The 26669-nt window shown below is 40.6% G+C and overlaps 1 protein-coding gene across 1 annotated transcript in view; it reads left to right on the top strand.

Annotated features, from left to right (window-relative positions):
- SARDH (sarcosine dehydrogenase) overlaps nucleotides 1–26669 on the top strand; it is a 2624838-nt gene that overhangs the window by 385515 nt on the left and 2212654 nt on the right. The window contains exon 15 of the mRNA XM_044058055.1: nucleotides 10846–10936. Coding sequence (XP_043913990.1) covers nucleotides 10846–10936 — 91 coding nt within the window. The remainder of the gene's footprint in view (nucleotides 1–10845; nucleotides 10937–26669) is intronic.

The following is a 26669-nucleotide window of genomic DNA, read 5'->3' as shown; positions in this document are numbered from 1 at the left end:
ATTTTTCCACAGCCCTGCATACAAATTATATTTGCTTTTTAACAATCATATTCTAGAATCATTAATGAAACCGAAATTAATATACATTTTAATAAGCTGATTTTGTCCCATAACTCAGAGCTGAAGGATTTTATCTGGGAAGGGAAGACAGCAAGACTTATATGGGATAAGGTGATTATTCCAATGGAACAAGGCAGATTTGGCTTACTAAATTTGAAGGGGTATTTCAGAGCTGCACAGCTAAAGCTCCTATACATAGCACAAACAGAAATCTTTAATTCAAAGTGGGAAGGGATGATGAAATGGTTGGGAGGGGGACTCAAGAAACAAGGAAAGACTGGGATTTTGGATGCAGATAAATAAGGAGGATAACAATAATCCTACAGAATATTGTATTCCTAAATTAGCAAAGTATTCTAAGAACTAATCACCATGAGAATGGAGAAAAGAGAGTTTGCTTATAGGGCTGCTGGCAATAAGCAAGAGGGGGCAGTAATCTATTGGAGAAATCTGGCAAAAGAACCAAAATATTGGGAGCAAATAATTACAGAGGGAATGGTAATAGAATGGGAAGAGGACAAGAATTTATTTGGACTTCAAACTAGAGATTTCCTCCCCTATCAAGGATTGATATCCAAGTATAGGCAAAGAGGAAAATTAGTGGGTTCCTAAATGAAAAACCAGCACTGGTAGAGTTTTTAGTAGAATCTAGAACTGAAGCTGCTGTTAAAGAAATAATTAGTAGAGCATGTAAAATATTGCATAAGTATAAGAATCAATCATAGGAGGTTGAAAAGGATTGGGAAGAGAGATTGGATAAGCAATTAATAAGGAAACAGTGGGAGATATATGTATTTCTCCCAAATGTACAACAAAATCTAGAAGATTTTGGATTTTTGCTTGGAAAAGTTTATATAGCTATTTTTATACCCCAAGTGGTCTCCAAAGAATTTTTCCTCAGGTAGACGGCAAATGTTGGAGGTGTGATGGGGAAGAGGTAATTGGGAACATAGTTTCTTTGAGCGTGATGAGTTGGCAGACACTAAAGATTCTCTGCATCAGAGACACTGGGTGAGCAAGTTTGTTTATCTAAGGAAATTATTTTTCTGAGCTATGACACAGAATCAGAATTGCTTAGACATAGTAAGGGCTTGCCAAGTCTAATTATGGTGGCTGCCAAAAAGCAATTACTAGGAGATGGAAAACAGTCTAAACCACCTGTATTAGAAGTAGTTACTATAGTAGCAGAGAAAACAACTGGAATTTGGATCTTTAGAAAAGGATAGAAGCAAATTGTGTAGAAAAAAATGGGAATTGTTGGAGCAATGCATACAGGGTAGGAATGAGGTTTACAAGAAGGCAGGATTTGAATGAACTTTGTAATTTTGACTGGTAATGAGAGTGTAGATTCTAAGTAATGTATAATTGCAACTAAAATTGTCATTATAGTTTATGATATAGAATGCTTGCAGTTAAGATTGCCTATTGTTTGTTTTCATTTACATAAATGTATTATTGCTTGTGTCATAAGTAATTTATATAAATCAAAAATAACCCCTGAGCTTGTGGTATCACACCAGCAAAAGATAATATGAAGTAATCCAAAAAACAACAGGAGCTGGTGTCAAACGGCCACAAACCAAAAACTAAAATGGTATGCACAAACCAAATGGTGTAGTGAAAGAAACCTTCCACTAAGTCACTTCAGAGCTGACAATAAAATCCAAACTTCCTGGTAGAAAACACCACGCTAATTCAAGCAATGTGGAGAAGTGAGTCCTTCCTGGATAAAAAATTCCAAATTTCAAAGTAGAAAATCACCACGCTAACTCTAGCAATGTGGAGCAATAATTCCTTTAATCACAGTAAGCGCTTTCGCCATGCGGCTTCTTCAGACTGTTACACAATGATCAAAATTCAAACAGTTAACTTATAACATGTCCCCTCACCCCATTGGTTAAAACATCATTGCATAAATTCAAACATTAAAACACATTGCAAGTGATTCTATACACAAGGCATACATATAAGAAACAAGCCTCTTCGTATTTAACTAAGCGGTAAAAACTAATACCATAAGATCAACACTCCATTATTAAAAACACAGTGCTTAAAACAATAAATCCATCAGATCCTGAGTAAACATTTAAAAACTGCATGTTCCTTGTCACGCTAGAACAAACTAAAACCATAGTGGCAAAGCCCTGCAGTACAACTGCACAAAAGTACATATAATCACTATTTGCGTAATAAAACTAATCTACGTATAACACACTAAAAATGTTTGCAGAAGAGCAAGCTTATACTTACTACTTCATAAAGATTTAATCCACAAAAGCATTAAAAACCTTTAAACGCAGCAAGTAATGCTGCTGCTTATGCTTATCCACGCACGCTATCAACACAATGAAACGCGTAGTTCCTGTCTATGTCTTCAGCTTAAATTTAAAGGGACATCGCTCTTACCTAGAATCTTTGAAGCCGAGTGTTGTAGTGAAAGTCCACTTCAAACCGGCTAAATATAGAACTGTGTGCAAAGCATAACATTTCTACCTCAACCTATCTAACATAACAGTAAAAAATAATAGAAATGACCAATAGAAGAAAATGTTCCGTATAGCTCAAGTGGAATAATCTTACCCTGAGAACGTCAGTTAACTCTTAAATTATATACTGAGGGTGCACATGAAGCATTTACATGCATAGCTTCCAAAGAACTAAATTGATGTGAGCCAAAACTGGAGCGGAACGTAGAGAGTATACATTCGTCCCCATTTAAACTAATACAGGCTGCATGCTCTATACACACTGAATGGTTGTGTGCGCATGCGCTGCAAAAGATGTCATGACAAAAGTCTGTTTAACTTCGCACTTCAACATAACGTATACCAGCAGCGAGAAAGTTAAACGCTAGAACACTACATTAAACTATAAAGTAAAGTAAAAGCTTCCTAAGTGTAGTGATGTCAAAAAACCGGACCAAGCCAAGGACAATAAGTGGAGCTTGGCCACGGCTCTGGCTGGTGTGTGTAGGGGGGAGGGAGGGTATGACAGGTGAGGAATGATGAAGGGAAGGAAGGAGAGGAGAACACAAGGAGGGATGGAATAAACAAAAACAGAAAAGAATGGCAAAGGGGACCAAACGGGGGGAAAAACATGAATGTGCCATGGGAGAAGGGTAGGAAGGGAGGAGGGGAATGGGTAGGCGTGGAAGTGTGAATCCCATAATAGGGAACTGGAGTGACATTGGGCTGGGAAACGGAGCGTAGAGTGGGTATGGACAAAGGAGTGTATGGAGCAATGAAAAAGGGGAAAAGAGTAGGGAAACTGCAGTGCACTGAGCTAGAGAATAAAGTGCATGACGAGTGTGAACATGTACCTGTTTATAAAATGCCTTCATAGAAGGTGCTAGTGATGTCCTAGCAAGAGAATGAGGGTCACATATAAAGGGATGCAAAATGAATGACCAGGGTAAATAGATTCTGTAGGAACTCAACAGTCTATTGTTTAGGTACATGTAATCTCCTTTTTCGAAGGAAAGGTCTAACCTGTACTTTATCATTGAGTCCTGGATACATCTCTGCCCTCAACCTAATGATCCATTTCATCTCGTTCTCCAGGGTAAAGTTAACAATATCACCTCCTCTTTTATTCGGTATGATTTTCTGGATAACAAAGAATGTAAACGAGTGGTTAGGCCCTCTCTCTTTCTGGTGTTTGGCCAGGGCATTTACCATCGATGCTGTCCTAATGTGGTAAATGTGCTCCCTAATACGTTCTCTGAGTGTCCTGTTGGTTTTACCAACATAGAACGCTTGACATGCTACACAAGTCGCCATGTAAATAATATTTGAGCTTCCACATGAGGTTTTGGTGTAAAAGTTGTAATTTCTTTGATTTGTGGGATGGATAAAATTCACTGTCTCATTGATGAACATACACTGATTGCAGCTGCCACACGGTGTAGTGTTCATCAACTGTGTATTAACTGGCTCTATCTCTAGATTGTTCCTAGGTTTGCACAAAATTCTTTTTAAATTAGGTTGATTCTTGTAGGCGATGCTTGGGCACAACCCCACTATCTTCTTTATGTCTTGGTCTAACATCAAAAGATCCCAATGCCTCTCCAAGATTTGTTTCATACCCACCGAGTCCTTAGTATAGAACATAGAAACTCTGCTCTTAATAGGGTTAGATCGGTTCTCTAATACTAAAGGGGGTAGAGGCTCAGAATAGTATGGTTTTGCTCTGGTATTCCTGAGGCTTTCAACATCTAAGGCGGTACACTCAAATGTGTTTTCATTATAACCTCTTTTCAAGAATCTAGCCTTCAGACCTTTCAATTCATCTGCATATCCTTCACTAGTAGGATTCAACCTAGAAGCCCTCATTATCTGGCCCTTCAACACATTGTCGAACACATGCTTGGGGTGCATACTATCCCTGTGTAAAATAGTATTCCTAAAACATAACTTCCTGTGTACATTAGTGTTGAGCAGCCCATTACTGAGTCTATTGATGCTCACATCCAGATATGATATATGTTCTGCTGAGTAATTTAGAGTAAACCTAAGGAACCCAGTTGAATTATTCATACATTCCACAAAGGTCAACAACCCTTCTTCGTCACCCTTCCAAATAAAGAAAAGGTCATCTACGAACCTACGGTAGAAACCAACATGTTCCTGGAACTGTATTGTGTTGAGGAGGAATGTCTCTTCCCATTGAGCCATGACAAGGTTGGCGTAGCTATTGGCACAGGACGTGCCCATAGCCACGCCATCCTTCTGTAAGAAGATATCATCTCCAAACATAAAAACATTGTTCAACAAAACTGTTTCTAGAAGAAGAGCAATAAAGTCTATCTTCACATTTGTGAAATCAGAATGATTCTTAAGGTACTCTTGTATATGTTGTACACCTAGATCATTAGGTATCATGGTGAAGAGGCTCACAACGTCCAATGTAACCAAAATATAGTGTGCATTATCCTCTAATTTTCTCATGTAGTCATATAGATCCAGCAAGAACTGTTTGCTGTCTCTAAGTATAAATTTATTTTTGTTGACGAGTGGTCTTAGATGAAATTCAATAAAAATAGAGAAGGGTTCAGTCACCCATCCTTGCCCAGCTACTATTGGTCTCATGGGTGGATCACAGGCCGACTTATGGACCTTGGGAAGTCCTTGTATAATAGGGACCAAGGGATTATTCACTTTAAAATAATCATATAGTTCCTTTATAATGTTACCAGAAGCTAGCAGCTCATCGAGCATATAGTAAACCTGTAGGGTTTTCTCTTTAACCACGTCCATTCCTATCTTCAGATATGAGGTGGTCTCTCCTAAAAGTATTCCCATCCTTCTATTATAATCCAACAGATCCATAAGGACAATAGGTCCTCCTTTGTCAGCTGGTCTTATAACAAGAGTAGTATCATGTCTCATGTCATTAAGTGCTACCCTCTGATTGAAACTTAAATTCTGTTTATGCTTAACATTCCTATTGTTTTCAAAGTGTCTATAAATGTCATTTTCTGTAATCTTGGAATAAACATCCAGCAACGGGTGCAGTTGAGGAATATACACACTGTTACTTCTAAACCTGCTAGTGTCCTGTTGCTCAGAAGTGTTACCAAAATCAAGTTTCAACTGGATGTTCCTTACAAACATTTTGATATCAATAATGGAGTTAGCAACATTACCCCTACTAGTGGGTATAAAACTTAAACCTTTGTTGAGGACCTCTTCCTCATATTTATTTAAAACTCTCTTAGAGAGATTCACGATCAGCGAATCGTTCTCTCCCACATCCTTTTCAAGGTGGGCCCTTGCTGCTCGCCTCCTGAGCCTTTCCTCTTTTGTCTGCCCCTGCTCATCGATCTTGTTCTCCCTTGATGTTGCTTCTGTGCTATAGGGAAAGGGGTATTACTGTTACTCTGTGGGACCTTTCTCCTGACTACAACTTCATCCGGTACCCTCACATTACTTGTAGTGGTAGGGTCAGGTGTGGTATGGGTAGCATGAGAATCCATTCCCTCCACTGCATTCTCCTTCTCACTCCTAGTGGCAGTAAAATCTGTACTATCCCCATGTTCCTCTTCCTGAAAAACAATTTCAGTATACGAAACATTCCTCCTTATGTTAATATCAGGGTTAGTTGTTACACTAACCGGTCTGTGACTTGCCGGTCTATCCACAACACTCTCAGCACTAGGAGCATTCCCTTTCGTTAATTGTACAGTTGATTCATGTTGGCTCCTGTTTCCTAATGTGGGTCTAACACCAATATTATTGTTACTCAAAGTTGGTCTGTCTCTGGGCCAGGTGAATACATTAGAATTCCTAAAATCCCTTAGATCCCTCATGATTTTATTCTTCTTTTGTTCGATCAATCTCCTTTCAAAAACCAAGACATTATCTATAACCCTTTCTATCTTAGTGCCAACATTTACATTCACATATTTCTTAATAATTTTATCATATAAATCATTCACTTTTAACCTTAAATTCTCCTCTTCAGGTAGATGAAATCTGATTAACAACTTCATATAATTATTACTAAGCTCAATATTGAGCTGCTGCCATTCATATAAAAGGTCCGGTATAGAGTCACCTGAAGTAGGCATTTTCAAGATACGTAGCCCACGTGGAATAATATGCTTGTCCAAACATGCTTCAAAATAATGGCGTTGGACTTGTAATTTCTTTAATTTAATTGTCTCAGTTTCTAACACTTGCAAGTCATTTGATAACCTTAGAAAAGTCTCATTACCATTGATAGCATTCATTGAGCCAAAATCCGGCTCATAAGTGAGTAGCAAATTCTCACCGCCAGTTACACAAGCATGAAATCGTCCCAGGCTATCACTAGATTGGACAGTTTGTGGGACATACGGTAGTTCGATGTTCGAGGTTGCATTGTCGGCCATATCCACAGTTCAGGAGTAAAGAAAATCAAGTAAAAATAAATCAAAAATAACCCCTGAGCTTGTGGTATCACACCAGCAAAAGATAATATGAAGTAATCCAAAAAACAACAGGAGCTGGTGTCAAACGGCCACAAACCAAAAACTAAAATGGTATGCACAAACCAAATGGTGTAGTGAAAGAAACCTTCCACTAAGTCACTTCAGAGCTGACAATAAAATCCAAACTTCCTGGTAGAAAACACCACGCTAATTCAAGCAATGTGGAGAAATGAGTCCTTCCTGGATAAAAAAATTCCAATTTTCAAAGTAGAAAATCACCACGCTAACTCGAGCAATGTGGAGCAATAATTCCTTTAATCACAGTAAGCGCTTTCGCCATGCGGCTTCTTCAGACTGTTACACAATGATCAAAATTCAAACAGTTAACTTATAACATGTCCCCTCACCCCATTGGTTAAAACATCATTGCATATATTCAAACATTAAAACACATTGCAAGTGATTCTATACACAAGGCATACATATAAGAAACAAGCCGCTTCGTATTCAACTAAGCGGTAAAAACTAATACCATAAGATCAACACTCCATTATTAAAAACACAATACTTAAAACAATAAATCCATCAGATCCTGAGTAAACATTTAAAAACTGCATGTTCCTTGTCACGCTAGAACAAACTAAAACCATAGTGGCAAAGCCCTGCAGTACAGCTGCACAAAAGTACATATAGTCACTATTTGCGTAATAAAACTAATCTACGTATAACACACTAGAAATGTGTGCAGAAGAGCAAGCTTATACTTACTACTTCATAAAGATTTAATCCACAAAAGCATTAAAAACCTTTAAACGCAGCAAGTAATGCTGCTGCTTATGCTTATCCACGGCTACGCTATCAACACAATGAAACGCGTAGTTCCTGTCTATGTCTTCAGCTTAAATTTAAAGGGACATCGCTCTTACCTAGAATCTTTGAAGCCGAGTGTTGTAGTGAAAGTCCACTTCAAACCGGCTAAATATAGAACTGTGTGCAAAGCATAACATTTCTACCTCAACCTATCTAACATAACAGTAAAAAATAATAGAAATGACCAATAGAAGAAAATGTTCCGTATAGCTCAAGTGGAATAATCTTACCCTGAGAACGTCAGTTAACTCTTAAATTATATACTGAGGGTGCACATGAAGCATTTACATGCATAGCTTCCAAAGAACTAAATTGATGTGAGCCAAAACTGGAGCGGAATGTAGAGAGTATACATTCGTCCCCATTTAAACTAATACAGGCTGCATGCTCTATACACACTGAATGGTTGTGTGCGCATGCGCTGCAAAAGATGTCATGACAAAAGTCTGTTTAACTTCGCACTTCAACATAACGTATACCAGCAGCGAGAAAGTTAAGCTCTAGCTCAGTGCACTGCAGTTTCCCTACTCTTTTCCCCTTTTTCATTGCTCCATACACTCCTTTGTCCATACCCACTCTACGCTCCGTTTCCCAGCCCAATGTCACTCCAGTTCCCTATTATGGGATTCACACTTCCACGCCTACCCATTCCCCTCCTCCCTTCCTACCCTTCTCCCATGGCACATTCATGTTTTCCCCCCGTTTGGTCCCCTTTGCCATTCCTCTCTGTTTTTGTTTATTCCATCCCTCCTTGTGTCTGCCCCTTCCTTCCCCTCTTCACTCCTCTCCTGTCATACCCTCCCCCCCCTACACACACCAGCCAGAGCCGTGGCCAAGCTCAATTCACTGTCCTTGGTTTGGTCCGGTTTTTTGACATCACTACACTTAGGAAGCTTTTACATTATAGTTTAACGTAGTGTTCTAGTGTTTAACTTTCTCGCTGCTGGTATACGTTATGTTGAAGTGCGAAGTTAAATAGACTTTGGTCATGACATCTTTTGCAGCGCATGCGCACACAACCATTCAGTGTGTATAGAGCATGCAGCCTGTATTAGTTTAAATGGGGACGAATGTATACTCTCTACGTTCCGCTCCAGTTTTGGCTTACATCAGTTTAGTTTTTTGGAAGCTATGCATGTAAATGCTTCATGCGTACCCTCAGTATATAATTTAAGAGTTAACTGACGTTCTCAGGGTAAGATAATTCCACTTGAGCTATACGGAACATTTTCTTCTATTGGTCATTTTTATTATTTTTTACTGTTATGTTAGATAGGTTGAAGTAGTAATGTTATGCTTTGCACACAGTTCTACATTTAGCCCGCTTGAAGTGGACTTTCACTACAACACTCGGCTTCAAAGATTCTAGGTAAGAGCGATGCCCCTTTAAATTTAAGCTGAAGACATAGACAGGAACTACGCGTTTCATTGTGTTGATAGCGTAGCCGTGGATAAGCATAAGCAGCAGCATTACTTGCTGCGTTTAAAGGTTTTTAATGCTTTTGTGGATTAAATCTTTATGAAGTAGTAAGTATAAGCTTGCTCTTCTGCAAACATTTTTAGTGTGTTATACGTAGATTAGTTTTATTACGCAAATAGTGATTATATGTACTTTTGTGCAGTTGTACTGCAGGGCTTTGCCACTATGGTTTTAGTTTGTTCTAGCGTGACAAGGAACATGCAGTTTTTAAATGTTTACTCAGGATCTGATGGATTTATTGTTTTAAGCACTGTGTTTTTAATAATGGAGTGTTGATCTTATGGTATTAGTTTTTACCGCTTAGTTAAATACGAAGAGGCTTGTTTCTTATATGTATGCCTTGTGTATAGAATCACTTGCAATGTGTTTTAATGTTTGAATTTATGCAATGATGTTTTAACCAATGGGGTGAGGGGACATGTTATAAGTTAACTGTTTGAATTTTGATCATTGTGTAACAGTCTGAAGAAGCCGCATGGCGAAAGCGCTTACTGTGATTAAAGGAATTATTGCTCCACATTGCTCGAGTTAGCGTGGTGATTTTCTACTTTGAAAATTGGAATTTTTTTATCCAGGAAGGACTCATTTCTCCACATTGCTTGAATTAGCGTGGTGTTTTCTACCAGGAAGTTTGGATTTTATTGTCAGCTCTGAAGTGACTTAGTGGAAGGTTTCTTTCACTACACCATTTGGTTTGTGCATACCATTTTAGTTTTTGGTTTGTGGCCGTTTGACACCAGCTCCTGTTGTTTTTTGGATTACTTCATAAGTAATTTATATGTTTCTTGTCTAAAAAATGTATAGTAATACCGGAAAAAAGCAGTATCAGCAGATAATATAATAAAGCATTACCATAATGCATATGACATACCCTTTCAGTACAATTAATGATACCACATTTTTTTTAAATTTCTTTCTCCATCCATTCACAACACCTATTTCCCCATTTTGCATGTGCGTTTGAGCTGTCACTTTACTGACAGTCACCTAGAACCAAGGTTCACACTGGAAGGTGGCTAGCCCTGCTGCAGCTGTTCTATACCACACACTCGCTTGCACACTCACCTATTGCTTGTCTTTAAATGTGGGAGGAAACCAGAGCATCTTGAGAAAACCCATGCAAACAAATTGAGGATATACAGATGCCACAGAGAAGGCACCCCAGCAGAGAATCACACTGGTGAAGTTCTTGCTGTGCGGCAACAGTGCTATTCACTGTGCCACTCTAACTGTAATAAGATTTATAATGATTCACCATATCAGCTGCTGCAGATTCAGTGATGACTCTGTACCAAAAGTATTATTGTGGCAACTTTCATTTCTCCTTTTGTGAATTCTGTCAGAATTTCTTTGCTTTTATTTTGAGAATACCAACTGGACAAAATAATGTTTGGAATGCAACAAGTGAATGCTCTCTTGAAACATGTTCACAGTTGATTGTGAGTACCCTGCTAGACATGAATTATCACTGCTTGTTTGTCCGCTTGTTTATTGACATGTATATCTATTTTTGTTTTTTGCTCAGGAATGATGCTTGGAGGTGGATGTGGTAAAGAGCTAGCACACTGGATTATTCATGGCCGTCCTGAAAAAGACATGTACGGATATGACATAAGGCAAGTAACACACCATTTGGATTGCATTTACTGCTTCAGTTTGACATTTCTCAGCATTTTACTTCACAGAATTTTAAGGGACTACAGTGTCTGCATGGTGTTTGGCAGTATAGTTGCTTCATGGGCTAAGATGTCACAGTTGTGGTCCCAGTTGCATTTTAGGTTTAGATTTATTTTCATATTGGTGAGATTAAAATATTTGCTATTGTACCTATAACATGAGTCACACTGCCATTTTATGTTGTAAAAACGTACCAAAGTCAAAGAATTCTTTTTTCCCCATAAGTCACTGTCGTCATGTTCTGACCAGTTTTCCTTCCTTTATTTTTTTTTTTTTTGTTTTTTTACTGGGGGTAGTACTCTTATCAAAATAGACCATTTGGTACAACCTGGGTGAAGAAGTTTGCAAAAAAATAAAACATAAGTAATTCACAAACATGGAGTTACAAAGTAATGGAGACCATTGAAACAATAAGCAAATATTACCAGAGAAGAAAAAATAATTTTGGATTAATTTTAATTGTAAATACGGGAATGTAAGACGCAGCTGCAGACAGAGGATCAAAATAGAAGTGATGTAGGTGAAGGAGGAGTGATGTTTCTAGAAGTAAAGCACTGAAGCCAGATTTTTGATGGTAGTGCTTTAAGTTGTACTCAAAGTAAGGAAAGAAAATTTCTTTAGGTGAGGGGAGAAGGATTGCCAGAATTTGCATGCAAGAACGGAGAAAAAGTGGATTGGTACACTGAGGTTGGTTTAGTTAGTCTGGAGTGATGGAGACAATTGGGAGACATTGTAGGGGAGTAATTTTGTTATGGAGTTTGGCAGCCAGATGCAGGGATGCACCTGGCTGAGGTAGTTTGAAAAGATACCCTAGAAGTAGCTCAATTCTATAGGTGACTGGGAGAGATATGACTTTGGAGGGGGTGGTGTGCTGCTGTAACTGATTGGGGGCGGGGGGTTAGTAATAAATCACCAGATTTTGTTTTCAGTGGACTGTAAAACTGAGTTGTTTTGTTATGTTAGAGGTTGCGATTATGATGTGGAGCCTGTATTAGAGCTGTGCTTTGGAAGCCATCTTTGCCTTTTATAGTTAAGTTGGTCTGGAGAGAAAGGGAGGTACTTCCAGGATACAAATAAAACACAATTCATCTTTTTCTTGGTGTTTTCAATGTGATTATGGTAGTTAAGTGACTGGTGTAGCCATAAACCCATAAAGGGCATGGTTGTGTCTTTCAGGGTACCACTGAGATATGCAATGTTGATATTTTAGGAATTTCAGCATTCGTGAAGTTCCAAATATCATAATTTGTGTTTTGTAAGGGGGTGCGAGTAGCTTGCAGTTTAGCCAAAAATTAAAGGTGTTTAAGTTGGATGGAAGCTGAATTTGTGAGACTGGATTGAAGCTTAGTTATGCCATCAGCTTAGAGTGGTAGGAAGATTAGAGAGTTCAGAGGGTAGTTTTTTTATTTGTTTGAAAGTAGCATTTTGGCAAGTATTGAGTCCTGGGGCATTCCTTTAATAAGGGGTGCTGGATGTGATAGGGACGAGACAGTTTTGAATCTAAAACACCTATTTAAGAGGTCTTGGCACCAGGTGACAGTGTTGGAGCCAACTGATTTTTTGGAGGGAGTAAAGAAGGGGGAGGTGGTCGATAAGATCAGAAGATTTGGTAAGCTCAAAGATGAGTACTTACAAAATGTTTCCTTGATTCATATTGAGAAGATGTCATAAGTGATAGTGCTGTCATTGTGCTCTGTCCAATCCAAAGTCCGTGTTTGAGTGAAGAGATGGTACTATTGGATGTAAGTGTTGGCAAGTGGATGTTTTCCTTACTACTACCATGTTTGCACATATAAAGTGCAGATGCATGCAAATAATTTCTCAGTATGTGCAGTTATATAATTTTGTGGGTATGATTATAGAAAAAAATGGTCTTCAGCAGTTACTGAAGAGGATTAAGGCCACAAGCTGTTAATGAACTACTTCATGTAGTCCATGGTGCTGTTCCCTCAGCCTTCATTTGCCTATTGTGTATGCTGAGCAAGTCACTTAACCAAACAGTGCTCTAAGGAAATTGGAAAATGGGGGCTAGACTCCTCCATGGTCTTCTTGATTACATGCGTATAAACTGCTTATGTACCTATTATCTTTATCCAAAACTGCCTGTAAGTACTTAAATGCAAATGTTAATGCCACTTTTGTATGGGACGTTTAAGCAATAATCTAGCTTTGCCCTCAAAGCAGTTCAGAATATAAAGTTTGTGACATTGACTATAATCAGTGAAATTATGCCTGCTTTTTATTCCTGTATCCAAGTTGATTAAAATAAATTAAACATTGAAGGAGTGTATGAACTCGAATAACAAAAGACTGGAAAAAATAGAAGAAGCTTTAGCTATTCAGATAAATTGATAAACCTGCAAAATGTGTGTGAAATGAGGAAAAGGCTGGCTAAGTATGACACCTCTCAAGATTAGAAGGATTTGGTATACTGCTGTAGTCAAATGCCTTATTAACTAGTCTTTCAAAAGCATTTCATTGCATTTGATGCAAGGGCCACTGGCCTGTAATAATTTAGGCAGGTGGAGTTGGCTTTTTTGGGCAGAAGGATTATGTTTGTAACCTTGAAGCATGCTGGTACTTTTTCCTGGACAAGTTAGGTATTGAAGATGTCTGTCAGGACTAAGCTAAGTTGGTCTGCACAACCTTTCATTACTTTCCCAGAATGTTATTCGGGCCAGCAGCCTTCCTGGGGTTCACTTTCCCTATTTGGTTCCTTACATCCAGAGCACTGAAGTTGAGTACTGCCTCCCGTTGGTCATTGAGAAGCTTTATAGCCTCCAGGTTGTTTTTCTGTTCAAACCTGCCATAAAATGTATTGACTGTCCAGGAATCCAGTGCTATCACTGCACTGAGTGGACTTGGTCTTGTAGTCAATTAGCTGTTGAATACCACGCCACAGGCTTCTTGACTCTTTCGCATCCTCAAAGCATCCTTGTATCCTCTTTTGATACTCCCTCTTGGCCTCCTTGATGCCCTTTTTAGACTAGCCCTTGCCACAATTAGACCCTTCTTACCCTTTGACCTGAAAGCAGTGTTTCTTGGCCTCAGCAACTCGTACATCTTGCTGTTTAGCTATGGTTTTTGGTTGGCTCTTAACTATAATATTTTTGATGTTCATTACATCCTCCATGCATTTGGATATGTAAGCCATAGTTGTCTCCGTATGTTCATCTATGTTCACCAAATTGTTCACTGTGGCTGCCTTCCTGAAGACATCCCAGTTTGTGGTATCAAAGCAGTCCCTGAGATTTTCCATGGCTTCTTCATGCCAGATTCTGATTTGTTTCACAGTGGGCTTATCTCTGAACAAGAGAGGTTTGTAAGCTGGTATTAGTTTTATGGAGATGTGATCAGAGCCGCCCAGGTTTGGTTGTTGTACAGCTCTCTATGCCAGATTTATGTTAGTGTAAGCCTTATCCAGAGTATTTGCTGCTTTTATTTAGCCAAGTCTTTGTGAAGATTCTCACCTTGTTTGTGGTGATCTCAAGCCTGAGAGAGTCCATCTTGTCTAATGAGCATACATTTGCTAACAGAATTGAGGGAAGTGCAGGCCTGTGAGGGTTTGTTTTCAATCTGGCAACAATTCCAGCTCTGCAGTCTCTTCCTGGTTCTGTTGCATCCCTTCCTTTTGGGTCTCATCTTGATTGTTCCAGAACCTCCAATTTCCTGATTTAGGTACTTTGAAGCTTGTTTGGTTAGAATGCTGAAGTTCCAGCAGTTCTGTGGGTGTTGTTAGGCCCCAGAGTCTCCATCGTATGCAGAGGATCCAGCTAGGATGACTGTGCAATTGAATACTTGATTTCCAGAAGTTTCTTTCTGCTGTAAGTTACTATAACATCATTTAAATGACTGGAAAATGATTTTCTCATTTTTTGCCAGAAAAAAGACCGATCAAGTATTCCTGTATCACAAGCTAACACAGCCGCAGCCTCCTTGTGTGTGCCACCTTTTATGTCTATTCATTAATAGAAAAGATGATCCATATTGTAATTTTACACCCGTTCTACATTACCCCCCAGGATTCACAAATCCTCCGTGTAAGACTATAGTCTTACACAGAAACGCCAGTGTAAGAGTAAGACGGCAGCGCGCCATGCATATTAATGAGGGCACGCTGCCTCAACTCTGTCTAACACGGAACATGTACGAGTGTAGGGGGCGTGTTGGACTGCCGAGCAGTCCAAAATTCCATGCCCCTGCAAGTCTCACAATAGGGAAATGTTAACTGACATGAGCGAGTCCGCTCAAATGTGTACATAACCAACACTACACTCCCCCACATTCTAAACCCCTGAACAATTATAAAATGTAAAACTTTAATTTTATTTTTTTATTATTCCCGATGTAGCTGCCTGTATTTGCGTATTTGCACGGGTTTGCCCATTGCTTAGCTACAGTTAGCAGTTTAGACATTGAAGAGGATGATAAGAAGCTTATATGCAAATTAAGCAAAATAGCAATAGCGTAGTGGTAGAGCCTTCACACAAAGAGGAGGCATTCCCGGCTCGAGTCCCACCACTGCCCTTTCTATTTTCTGTTGGAAATCTGTATATAAAAATAATCCCTGACATTTATTTAAATTTCATTAAAAAGCATTGAAATGGCCTATGTAGTAGTGAATAAATTTTATATATATACACATAAGAAAGTGAAATGGTTATGCATACTGATAGATGCACAAGTAACGTATCTTAAGCAATGTGAAGCACTGCTAAGCAAGGTTTACCAGTATTAAGCATATTTAAATGTAATTGCTCGTAGCTAAGCACTGCTTTAACTAGCACAATAGAATTGCTCGTAGCCAAGCACTGCTTTAACTAGTGCAATAGCTTTGCGCCGAGCTGCGCATCATGCAAACAAGCACAAACAGATGTTTCTGCGTAGATGCACACCGCACTAACCAGCACAACCTCGGGCAACGTAGAGCAACGTTGGGCAATGTTGGGCCACGTAGAGCAACGTAGAGCAACATTGGGCAACGTAGAGCAACGTCAGGCAAAGTTGAGCATAGTCGGTAAAACATAGCCACACCTCCTAGCCGGTCTGGCCAGTAGTGAAATAAAAAGCAATGACAGGCCTCAAACCCAGGATACTGTGCACCATAATCACAGTACTGAACCACTAAGCCATGACAGCTTTTCATAAGTATGCACTTTCAACACACACATACATATTAATGTAAGTTTACCCATTGCTAAGCAGGTGTACCTTCAGCTGCGTTTTTTCAAAACTGGCCAATCACAAATAAGTGTGGGAAGTTGTGCATATTTAAGCCCCATAGGTGGGAATACTAGCCATAACTGGTTGTAGCTCCCATCTGCAGGCAGCAATTGCCGGTGCTGGAGAGGGCTCTCGTTTTCGAGCGCAGCGTTGGGGCATTGAGGAGACAAAAGTAATGGTTTGGCTCCTTGTCCACAATCATGAGGGAATAGACTCCTGCGGGGCCAGTAGCAGGGCACCCAATACAAAGCGGAAGCCTGGGACTGTCTAGCTCATGAACTCACCAGTGCCACAGGCATCCCTCGGACCGGTGATCAGGTCAGACACCACCATGCAGACCTGAAAAGACGCAAGGCAGATCAACTGGACTAGTGGATCCAGGAGGCCCGTGGGATGGCAAATGCCCCACTACTGAGTAAGTAGCCATGGAATTAAGTATGTAAGAATTGCTATTCTAGTGTATACTATGGATAGGTATGTCTGCATATCACTTCAATTACTTCACAGCTGCAGGTGTCTGTGCTGCGAAGCAGCAAGCCTGTGCAGATAAGCTGCTAAGGCTGTGCCACCAGGCAGGTTAGTAAGTATTCTGCTTGTACTGTTATGCAAAATAAATGAGAGAGCCTGAAAAAAGTGTTTAAACACAATAAATAAAGGTATAATAATTCTGTAATAATTATTCTGCATATAAAATAAATGAGAGCGCCTCTAAAAATTGTTTTAAGTCTTTAATAAAGGTATAATTCCTGGAGTGTGTCTGTGTCATTTTCTTTGATATGTTGTTGTACCCTTGCATTATAGAAACAGTATTAATTAATATTCACAGTCCTCAACTGTTGGTTCATGCCCAGCATGTACAAGTTAATCTGGCACATGAGTAGCTTGGTATTGTGTTCCCCAGAAATGTCATTGTGCTGGCAGAAACATAGGGAGCTGTTAACATATAAGTGATAATTTCACCTAAACATATCTAGATAAGTATATGAAAGCAGAGCTGTCAGTGTACCATCTCAGCAGTAGTGTGTCTGAGCAACTCGCAAAATATATAGCAGTAACATCTGCATCCCGGACAGTTTGTATGTCAGATACAGTCCATGTATATAAAGATCTAGCAAAACCCATTTCACATTCTAAGGACAATTGTGTAGTGTAATAATACATGTAGGGGACATATAACTGCAGTCAATAGGAATGTAGTGTAAACTAGAAGGATATATAAGTTGTTAATGTAGCTTTTATTTTCCACCCTACTATATGTGCCTAAAAATGCAATTCCACACCTCAATGGGTATGTCTAATCTCAAAACATTTCTTGGGACATATGTCCTATTGGTTTATAGATATCTGCATGTTTTTCAATGCATGTGCCCTGTTCAAATACCACAATATTGGTGGCCTGTTGCCATTAATTAAACCTGCATGCTGTTGTAATGTCCACTGTTGTCCCATATATGCATGTCATGCTTGCTGTTCAACTGTTGGAACTCTGGTGTGTTGGGTTAATGGGAATACGTCTGCGTGCTGTTATAACTAATTGGGAATGCTGTTGACTGTTACTAACCCATATTTTCATTAAATCCTCCTAAACATAGAATGTATGGGAAGGCCGGTCCCAGCGGACCCATGTGACCCACCTCAGCTGGCGATGGCACCTGCAGGTCCGGTGCCCAGCCTGGGACCTCCTCCTCCATTGGCCCTGTGCCACCTTTGGGTGGAAGCGCTGCAGGGGATGGGGCTTGTCCCCCCCCATGCAAGTGTGGGCGGAGGAGGGCCACCTATCACCCACCGAATGGTCCGGGCTGTGGTGCATAGGGAGATCGAGTGTTTTGTCACTCATCCTCTATGCCAGCTTGCGGCATGAGTGGCACGACTCACTGGTGAGCCTGCCCCTCCTATGCAGCCCCCAGCACAGCCACCCTCTGGGCTGTGGAGGTGCAGTGGTGACTGCCCATGGGTGGAGATCTCAGTTCCACTGTTGCCATTTGTGGGCTCATGGGCTTGCGATTTCCAAACATCCTTCCCCATCAATGGTGTTCACCCACCACATGTGGCATATTCCGCCCCTGTATGCGTCTTGTTTGTCTTGTCTGTTAACCTCCCCTACCCCACATTCCACTCTCACCTGAAAAAAAAAGAAAAAAAGGGCAATCTGCTCCCAAAAAAAAAAAATTACACCCCATACATAGCTGCCCATTTTACACACATGTCCGCTGGACACAAACTGATATTTAATTGGCAGTACAACATACTTTGTTGTCCTAATCTCTCTCACAGGGGTTGAAGGTTTCTTATTTCCCTCCAAATTTACTGCATATGCACAGCTGTTGCAGTTAAAGAAATGGGCAGCTATGGGCCTTCCCTACACCCGTCCTGCACATCCCGAGCTGTTTTCCCTACTGTCTTCCCCTCTTTGTGCCCCGTTTTCACCACTTTCCTATCTCCCCATTTTCTTTTCTTTCATAAAAATGAGCGTGGGGTTAGCGGGAGTAAGCACTTTTAAGCAGTAGTTAGCGGGTTTGCATGAGTGTGCGCCTAGCTAAGCATCGCGCAGACCCACTTACAACTGCTTAAAAGTGCTTTAGTCACTCTATATGTCAGGACCCTTGTTCTGCTCAGCAGCAAAATAAAACACCTCTATCGGCCTCGAACCCCGGACCTTGTGCACACTAGACTGCATGAAGTACCGCTAAGCCATGGTAAACATACAACAAATTGGTGCTGAAATAAATATATCATGCATCAGAATGAGTGAATGTAAAGGACGAATCGGAATGCCATAATACAAATCCTGTTCTGTGGATCTTTACCAGCAGTTCTTGTAAAATTGCATTACACGACTGTGAAAAGAGAACCAGCCATTCTAGCAGGAAATAATGTTACAGCAGCACTTTACAACCCCCACACAGTATCATAGCAGGACAAACACTAGCATATCCGATTAGGGCAGAGGCCATACTTCCCAACTGTGACTAATTTTCAGGCATGTCCCTGATTTGGAGACTGGTTTTAGCTGTGTCCGTCTGAAACTCTCTGAAAGGAACTGACATTAGGCAGAAAGGTGAGGAATTACACTTAATGAATAATAACAATAAGTAAGAGTTAGACACTGCTTGTACTTCAGGAAATGTGTATTAATCCATATGCTCTGGTTCTCTCAAAGTCTCAACTTAATTTCTGTAAAATTGTAAAGGTATACCTCACTTCTACCTACTTTTCCCTGAGTCTGTTCAAATATGTACCCAAGTGTTGGAGAGGCCTGGCAGAGGCAGAAACACACAGGCATATCAACTATTCTGCTGTTACACACTGTGCAAATAGCAAGGAGTTCCAGAAGCATGCCCTTATGTAGGAGTACAACACTGAAATACCAAGGGATGTAGCCATGTACTGGTAGTAACCAACTGTGACAGTGCCATTGTTCCAGTGCTGAAAAGACTGGTGTGGTGCACAGACAAAGAATAACAGGCTAACCTCTGGCTACCATCTGGATAGGTCCACAGTTGGGAGCTACCCAGACAGACTACTTGCCTTGCTAAACTAACAGGTACACAGCAACCCTTTAAGTCCAGCTAGATAAAGTTCACACATTAATACATAATGCTCTCTGTCCTTCTGCACCCCTACCCAAATGTACAATATACCTGTGTGTTCAAGGTCCACCAAGGATGTAGGTAGGCATACTCAGTACTGAAATTTGTCCAGTTTCCTTGAGCAGCCTGTGCTAATGTCAACACTAAAAAAGCACAAACTGTTCAAAAGTGAGTAAATTAATATTCACAGTATAGCAGTTCAGAAGCAGTTCATGTGCCAAATGAATACATCTCAATAACTACTTTAGTATGGCAGTTAATTGTATAAGCAGAAAAGAAACTACATACTCCCATATATCTTGTGTTAGCATTTGTAGGGGTGAGTACAATTCTACACTGACAACTGTGCAGTGGAAGTGGCAACATTCAGGTCTGAGTACAACATTTAAATAATATGTCACAAACCACCACAACGTAGCAGCAAAAGATACCAGGAAACTGGATTCTAGCACCACGACAGTTCTCTTTATTTAAACAAAGTTAAAACAGGTTTAGCGCTTTCATCAAAATAAAATGACTTCTGACTCGTTCTGAGGAAGTCATTTTCTTTTCTTTTGATTATGCTAAACTTAAACCCTGCTCTAATGCCCCTGACAATATTTCCTCCTCCTTTCTAAAATGTGCTGTAGATGGGATAGCTCTCCCGATCAGCATCATTATTAACAGATCTATTAACGAATCTTGCGTCCCCAAATTATGGCGCTCAGCTTATATCCTTCCACTGCACAAAGGAGGCAAGAACACCAACATCTCAAACTTTCGCCCCATTGCTCTACTCTCACCTATCTCTAAAATCTTAGAAAAGTGTGTCCACTCCCAACTTATGCCTTTTCTAACCCAAAACCATCTTCTAACACCTACCCAACATGGCTTTCGTTCTGGTCATAGCACTACTACTGCTCTATTATCCTACCTAGAAACTATCAATCAAGCCCGAGACTCAGGTCACCTGGTTTCTACTGTCTTGCTTGATCTCTCTAAAGCCTTCAACACTGTTTCTCATAATCATCTTCTCCTTCAACTATCAAACCTGCATCTGTCTCCTAATTCTCTATCCTGGTTCTCTAGCTACTTAACAGATAGGTCTCAGGCAGTCAAATGGAAAAACTCCATCTCCTCCTTCCTACCCACCCAAACAGGTGTACCACAGGGATCCATCCTGGGACCCATGCTCTTTAATATTTTTATTAATAACTTTCATTCTGCTATCTCTGATGCCAAAATTATTCAATATGCAGACAATTCAACCATAGTCTGCTCTGCCACAAACAGCTCTGAACTGCTTCTCAAAACCCAAGCTGCCTTCTCAACCACTGAAAACTGGATGCATAAAAACGACTTCTCCCTTAATGCTAACCAATCCAAAATTCTCCTCTTCTCCCCTGGAAAATCTTACTCCTTCAGTAAAGATACTTTCAAAGTCCTTAGCAACTCTAAATCCACTATTGAAGTTGTTCCCTCTGCAAAACTCCTTGGTGTTACAATTGACGAATTCCTAAAGTTCGACATACACATTCAGCAAAATATTAAAAAAACCCCATCAAAAACTAGGCATGCTATACAGGAATAATCGCTTTCTCTCTCTCACCACAAGGCACACTCTGGCCACTACCTACCTTTTGCCGTCTTTACTTTATGGAGCCCCTCTCTTAACCAACTTGTCATACTCCAGCAGCTCCAAACTAGAAATCTGCTATAACAAAATCTCTAAATTTGCGTCAAACTGTAAAAACTCCACCCACCATTGCCTTTCCCTTCAATCCCTAAATTGGCTAGAACTACTAAACTACCTAACCTATCTGCAGCTCACAACAGCACACAAACTTATATTTCAGCCATCTAACTGTCCTGCTCTAGCTAATATCCTTCCTCCCTACACCCCTAAGAGATCTCTCAGATCTGAACATCAAAATCTGATTGATATCTACAAACCTAAAAGTCCTGCTGGCCAGCTTCTCCTCTCCTTCACTATCGGTAAGGCTTGGAACTCTCTCCCTTCCTCTCTAAGAACTATATCAAGCACTGAAAATTTCAAAACTCTGCTTTTCAAACATCTGTCCACTAAGTGGAAATGCACCTGCTTTTACCCTACCTAAAGCTATTCAAAAATTCATAAATATCCTACCTAGAGTGTAAAAAGGTGAGGCTGCCCTTTAGTCCACCTCAACTAAAAACTATCCAAGTACATATTCATACCACATGGAGTGCTCCATTGCACTCAAAATGTCCCAAAGACTTATCTTCATTCTGCTTCATGTAAATATTTTAAATAGATTTCTTAACTCTCTTCTCTATGTGCTTATATAATTGCATTTTCTCAAACTACTCTATAAGAATTCCTTTACAAATGTATAACCTTCTAAGAATGTGCTCATGTGCTCAAATAATGCTTTGTCTTAAATTACCCCATAAGAACAGCTTATGATTCTATAACCTTTTAGAATAACCTTAGTGAAGTAGTATTTGACTTTGTTGCAATAATGAATGTTTCTATTGTACAAACTGATTACCTCAATGTATCATTCATATTTTATATTTCTGTATTTTATATTTGTACATCTGGAGCTTTTCTCCCCGGGCCTCCACTGAAAATGGGTCTCGGGGCCCAGTGGACTTCCCCGGTAATCAAACTGGAAATAAATAAATAAATATATATACACACACACACACACACACACACACACACACACACATATACAGAGAGAGAGAGACACACACACAGAGTCATATTTACTGCAACAGATGCCTGGTGACAAAGCCATGGCCTCAAGCTCAATGTCGGAAATTCATTGCCATCCCTTTTGCTAAAAACTCTGTACCCATGAACTACCACATAGGTGGTAGTCTACTTATCACCGAAAGTGTGATAAGAGACCATGGGACACAGGTGGACAGTAGTCTCCCCCTTGATAATCACAGTGCCACACTAGTCTTGTAATCTGTCTACATGGCACACCTCATCACAAAAGCTGTGTCATCCAGGGAAAAAGAGGTCAGTGTTCCCTTCTACTCATCACTCACAAAACCCATTGTAGAGTACAATGCCCCTTCTGGTATGTACCTCACAAGACATCTACAGCAACTGGAAAGGCCTCAGACATACTTCATAAAGAGTAATACTGTCCTCAAACAGATGCCCTATGCAGACCGTCTCACAAAACCACAGGTAGACTGTGTCGCATACCGGCAACCCAGAGGTGACCTCTGCCTAACATGCAAAGCTATGTCAAACCCAGAGCTGTTGGATATGCTCCACGTAAACAGATCACAATCCCTATGAGCTACACGCTCTAGGGACCTAAACCTTGTCACCTCAATAAACAGAACATGCTGGAGAGATAGATTCCTATCTGAGAGGCATCCCATACTCTGGAACAAACTACCTATCAATAGCAAACAAAGCTCCTCAGTAGCACTCGTCATGAATAGTCTTGATTGGATGGGAGATAGGAAATACACCCCGGGAATCACCTCTATGGCTCTGCTTGACAGGGACACATGAAATTAAATTACTTGGGTGTCAAAGGCCAGGGTACCATCTGGCTAGGCTTCTATAGGCCCTAGGGCCAATAGCCTATTACCTACCTATGAACCAATTCACACCCACATGTACTTGTTGCAATAATTGCTATGTGAGATTGACTGAGTGTGATGGTGAATGTGTTGGTGAATGTGTCACAGTTGTGTATATGTGGGATAGCTTAGTGGGAAACTGTTTCTGTCATGGTATTATGTGTCCTAGCTCTGATCCCAGCAAAAGATGTGTATGCTATTGCTAACCAGAAAAAGCAGTATGGCATACGGTCTGACGTAGTTCCTTTGTGTTAACTGGGGTGTGCCATAGGAGGATAAAGCAGTACATGTATGCTCATTGATTGGTACTGCTGGTGAATCAAACCCCTGTATGAACTGTAGTATTACCTCAAGCTGTAGGCCTAAACAGCACAGTATGGTGTATGTCCACATTGCTTGGAAACACTGTTTTGTGTGTTCCCTGTAGTCCTCACAGATTACATACCTCAGGCATAAGGGTTTGTAAGTACTGACACACAGTACTGTATGGTACACACGTAAACATCATCTGGGTTGCCATACCTCTGTGTCCTGTATGCATGTCTGATGTGTGTGTGTGGGTATGCCTGTAACATGCCCTGGGTCATATGTGTGTTACAAGATATAAGTGCATAAGTAGCAACATGTATAGTCTAGTACAGCAGTATGCCACCTAAATTCATGAATGTGCACATATTGTATGCAGGGGTTTTCCATCAACAACTAGTGTGGTATACTGGTAATACTGTAACTGGACTTTACAATCATTGCAATGGATTACATATTTCATTATGCATTTGCTTGATATATACCTCCTGTGGCTAGGTGGTGCATTGTGTCGCATACAGTGTGCCATGTACTGTTGCATAGTCTTACATAGTGATTTCTCTTTGTTGCTGTGCAGAAAATGTTTTAATATATAGAACGTGTCAGGCACTGTCAAGCAGTTGTGGGTTGAGCACTGATATGTGGTATTGAAAGTGTGTATCCTTTGACAGACAGTAGTTTGCTATTTATGGCAGTCCAGTGATATCTGTACTGTAGAATGTTGTGTGTGCCACACAACTTGCTCACACATTGTTTTATTGTCTTCCAGGGTCATGGCCCACCATCACAATCCTGCCTGTAGTCATGCAGAGGATGAGATATTAACCACCTGTCTCATCCAACACTACACCCTGCTATTTTCAAGAACCAGCCAGGACCAGCATGAGCAGACAGCGCTGTGGCAAGATGTTGTCCATAGGATAAATGACATAGGCATGCATAACCGGACATGTATGCAGGTACGACATCACTGCAGTGATTTACTTAGACATGTCCAACAGCGTGCATCTGAAGTCTGTAGGCAACAGCTTGCCACAGGTGGTGGGGTTGCCACCCATCCCCCCTCACCAGAGTGGAGGAGCTGATCCTGAGCCTGGGGGCTCCCGACCAACAACAGCAGCACACATGTATCATCATGGAGGCAGGAGCCCCCCAGCAAGTTCACATGGAGCGTGCAGGTAAGATGGCATATCTGTAGACTACTGTTACCTCTATTGTTAGATCATGCATATGTGAGATGTGTACTGTGTAGTTAGAAGATGTGGAGCCTGGTGCTGATAATTTGGAACATGATGTGTAGGCCTGTGACTGTCAACCATTGTACTACTGTAAGATTGCAAACCCACAGTAGCAATGCCACAGTTGTTGCCATTGACAAACTGTTTCATATCCTTGTAGGTCCCTCTGGTGTGACAGCAAGGCAGCAGATCCATGCTGGTGAGTGTGTTCTACATTTAATATTGCAAATAAAATGTGCATGTCATAGGTGAGGTGTAGGCCATGTACGCATGTAACACACCTACGCATAATGCATGCTGTGCATGTTTGCTGAGAGACTATGCACATCTCAGTAACGTGAGTGGCTGCCTCAAACATGCAATACACAGAGCATCCCAAACAATTGTGGCTACACTGTAGTGGACATTGGCTAGCCAATCGATACACATGCACACGACATACACAACTCCGTCATGCGCAGTACATGTTAATATGCTACACATGGCATATTCAGACACATGCTGTAAGGTCACACTCCAGTATCTCAAATGTCATCCACACATAATATACCTGAGGGGTAGAGGCCTATCATTGGGCAGTGCGACACTCAACACACAACACATTCATGTTAGGCAATGCTCCATGTTGGGCATCTTACAAACCCATGTAACAGCTGGCTGTGAAATGATGAATGTAGCCATATTACTGTGGTTCAGGTACAGCATGATAGGTGCCAGTCTGGAACACATAAGTAGCCTTGAGTAACCACATGATGCTGCATGATGATGGCTCATGGTACAACATGCCATCCAGTTACAGTAACCGCAATACTACACATAACATTCATTGCTATACACCTCAATGTTGTGTGTGTGCAAACATATGCACCTATACACAATATGCATAGCAATCACCATTTGCACAAAGTGACACATATATGTCTTGTAATACTATTGAGTGTATAGGTCACATGACACACATTGGGTATGTGTGATGTTCAATGTCGCAGTTGTGTTGTAGCATGCCATGTCATGGCTGGCACTGGCATGTCCACAATATGTTCTACACCCATCATAACTACTGTACAATGGCTATGTTGAGCAATGGTATTCCATCAGGTATACACGCACCACTCATCCTGTGTGTATACATAGCATGCATGAGCTAAACCTGTGTCCACAATTATCTGCTAAAGACACATGCTGTAATCAGTAATGGATACCTATGTGACACACAGATAAACATCCAGCCATGGTATGTATACCTGTGAATGATGGTGCACAGCACATTGAAGAGCTTGTAATACTTGCACAGCAATGTTGTGTCCATGTACACATTGCATTCCACGGTGAGGCCAATCACTGAACAACAACACACATGCATCAAAGCCATGTATACTGTTATTAGCAAGGACTGTTTACACTCGCACTGCATGCTGTTGAGCAACACATGTCCTGCATGCTGACACGTGTGATATGACTGGTTGGCTTGTGATACTGTACCCCACCATCAACCACTATTGGTTATGTTCTGGATTGCTGGTGGTGTGTGTGTGTGTCTCTGCTTTAGTGAGGAGTGTAGTTGTGTGCATGTGTGCATTTGTTCATGTGTTCTGACATCATGTACAGGTCATAAAGTGTGTTTCCTGTCTTCCTCTCACAGGTGCTGAGGTTGGGCTGGTTCACTGCAGCAAGGGAACCTGATGTCACTGACACAAATAGTGATAATGAGGATAGATGTGTTGAGGCACAGGCATGTTTGC

The sequence above is a fragment of the Protopterus annectens genome, chromosome 16.part0 (genome assembly GCF_019279795.1).
Source record: "Protopterus annectens isolate FY-2018-M chromosome 16.part0, PAN1.0, whole genome shotgun sequence".
In the NCBI taxonomy this organism is placed as follows: Eukaryota; Metazoa; Chordata; order Ceratodontiformes; family Protopteridae; genus Protopterus; species Protopterus annectens.
This window is presented reverse-complemented; position numbering and strand designations above follow the sequence as displayed.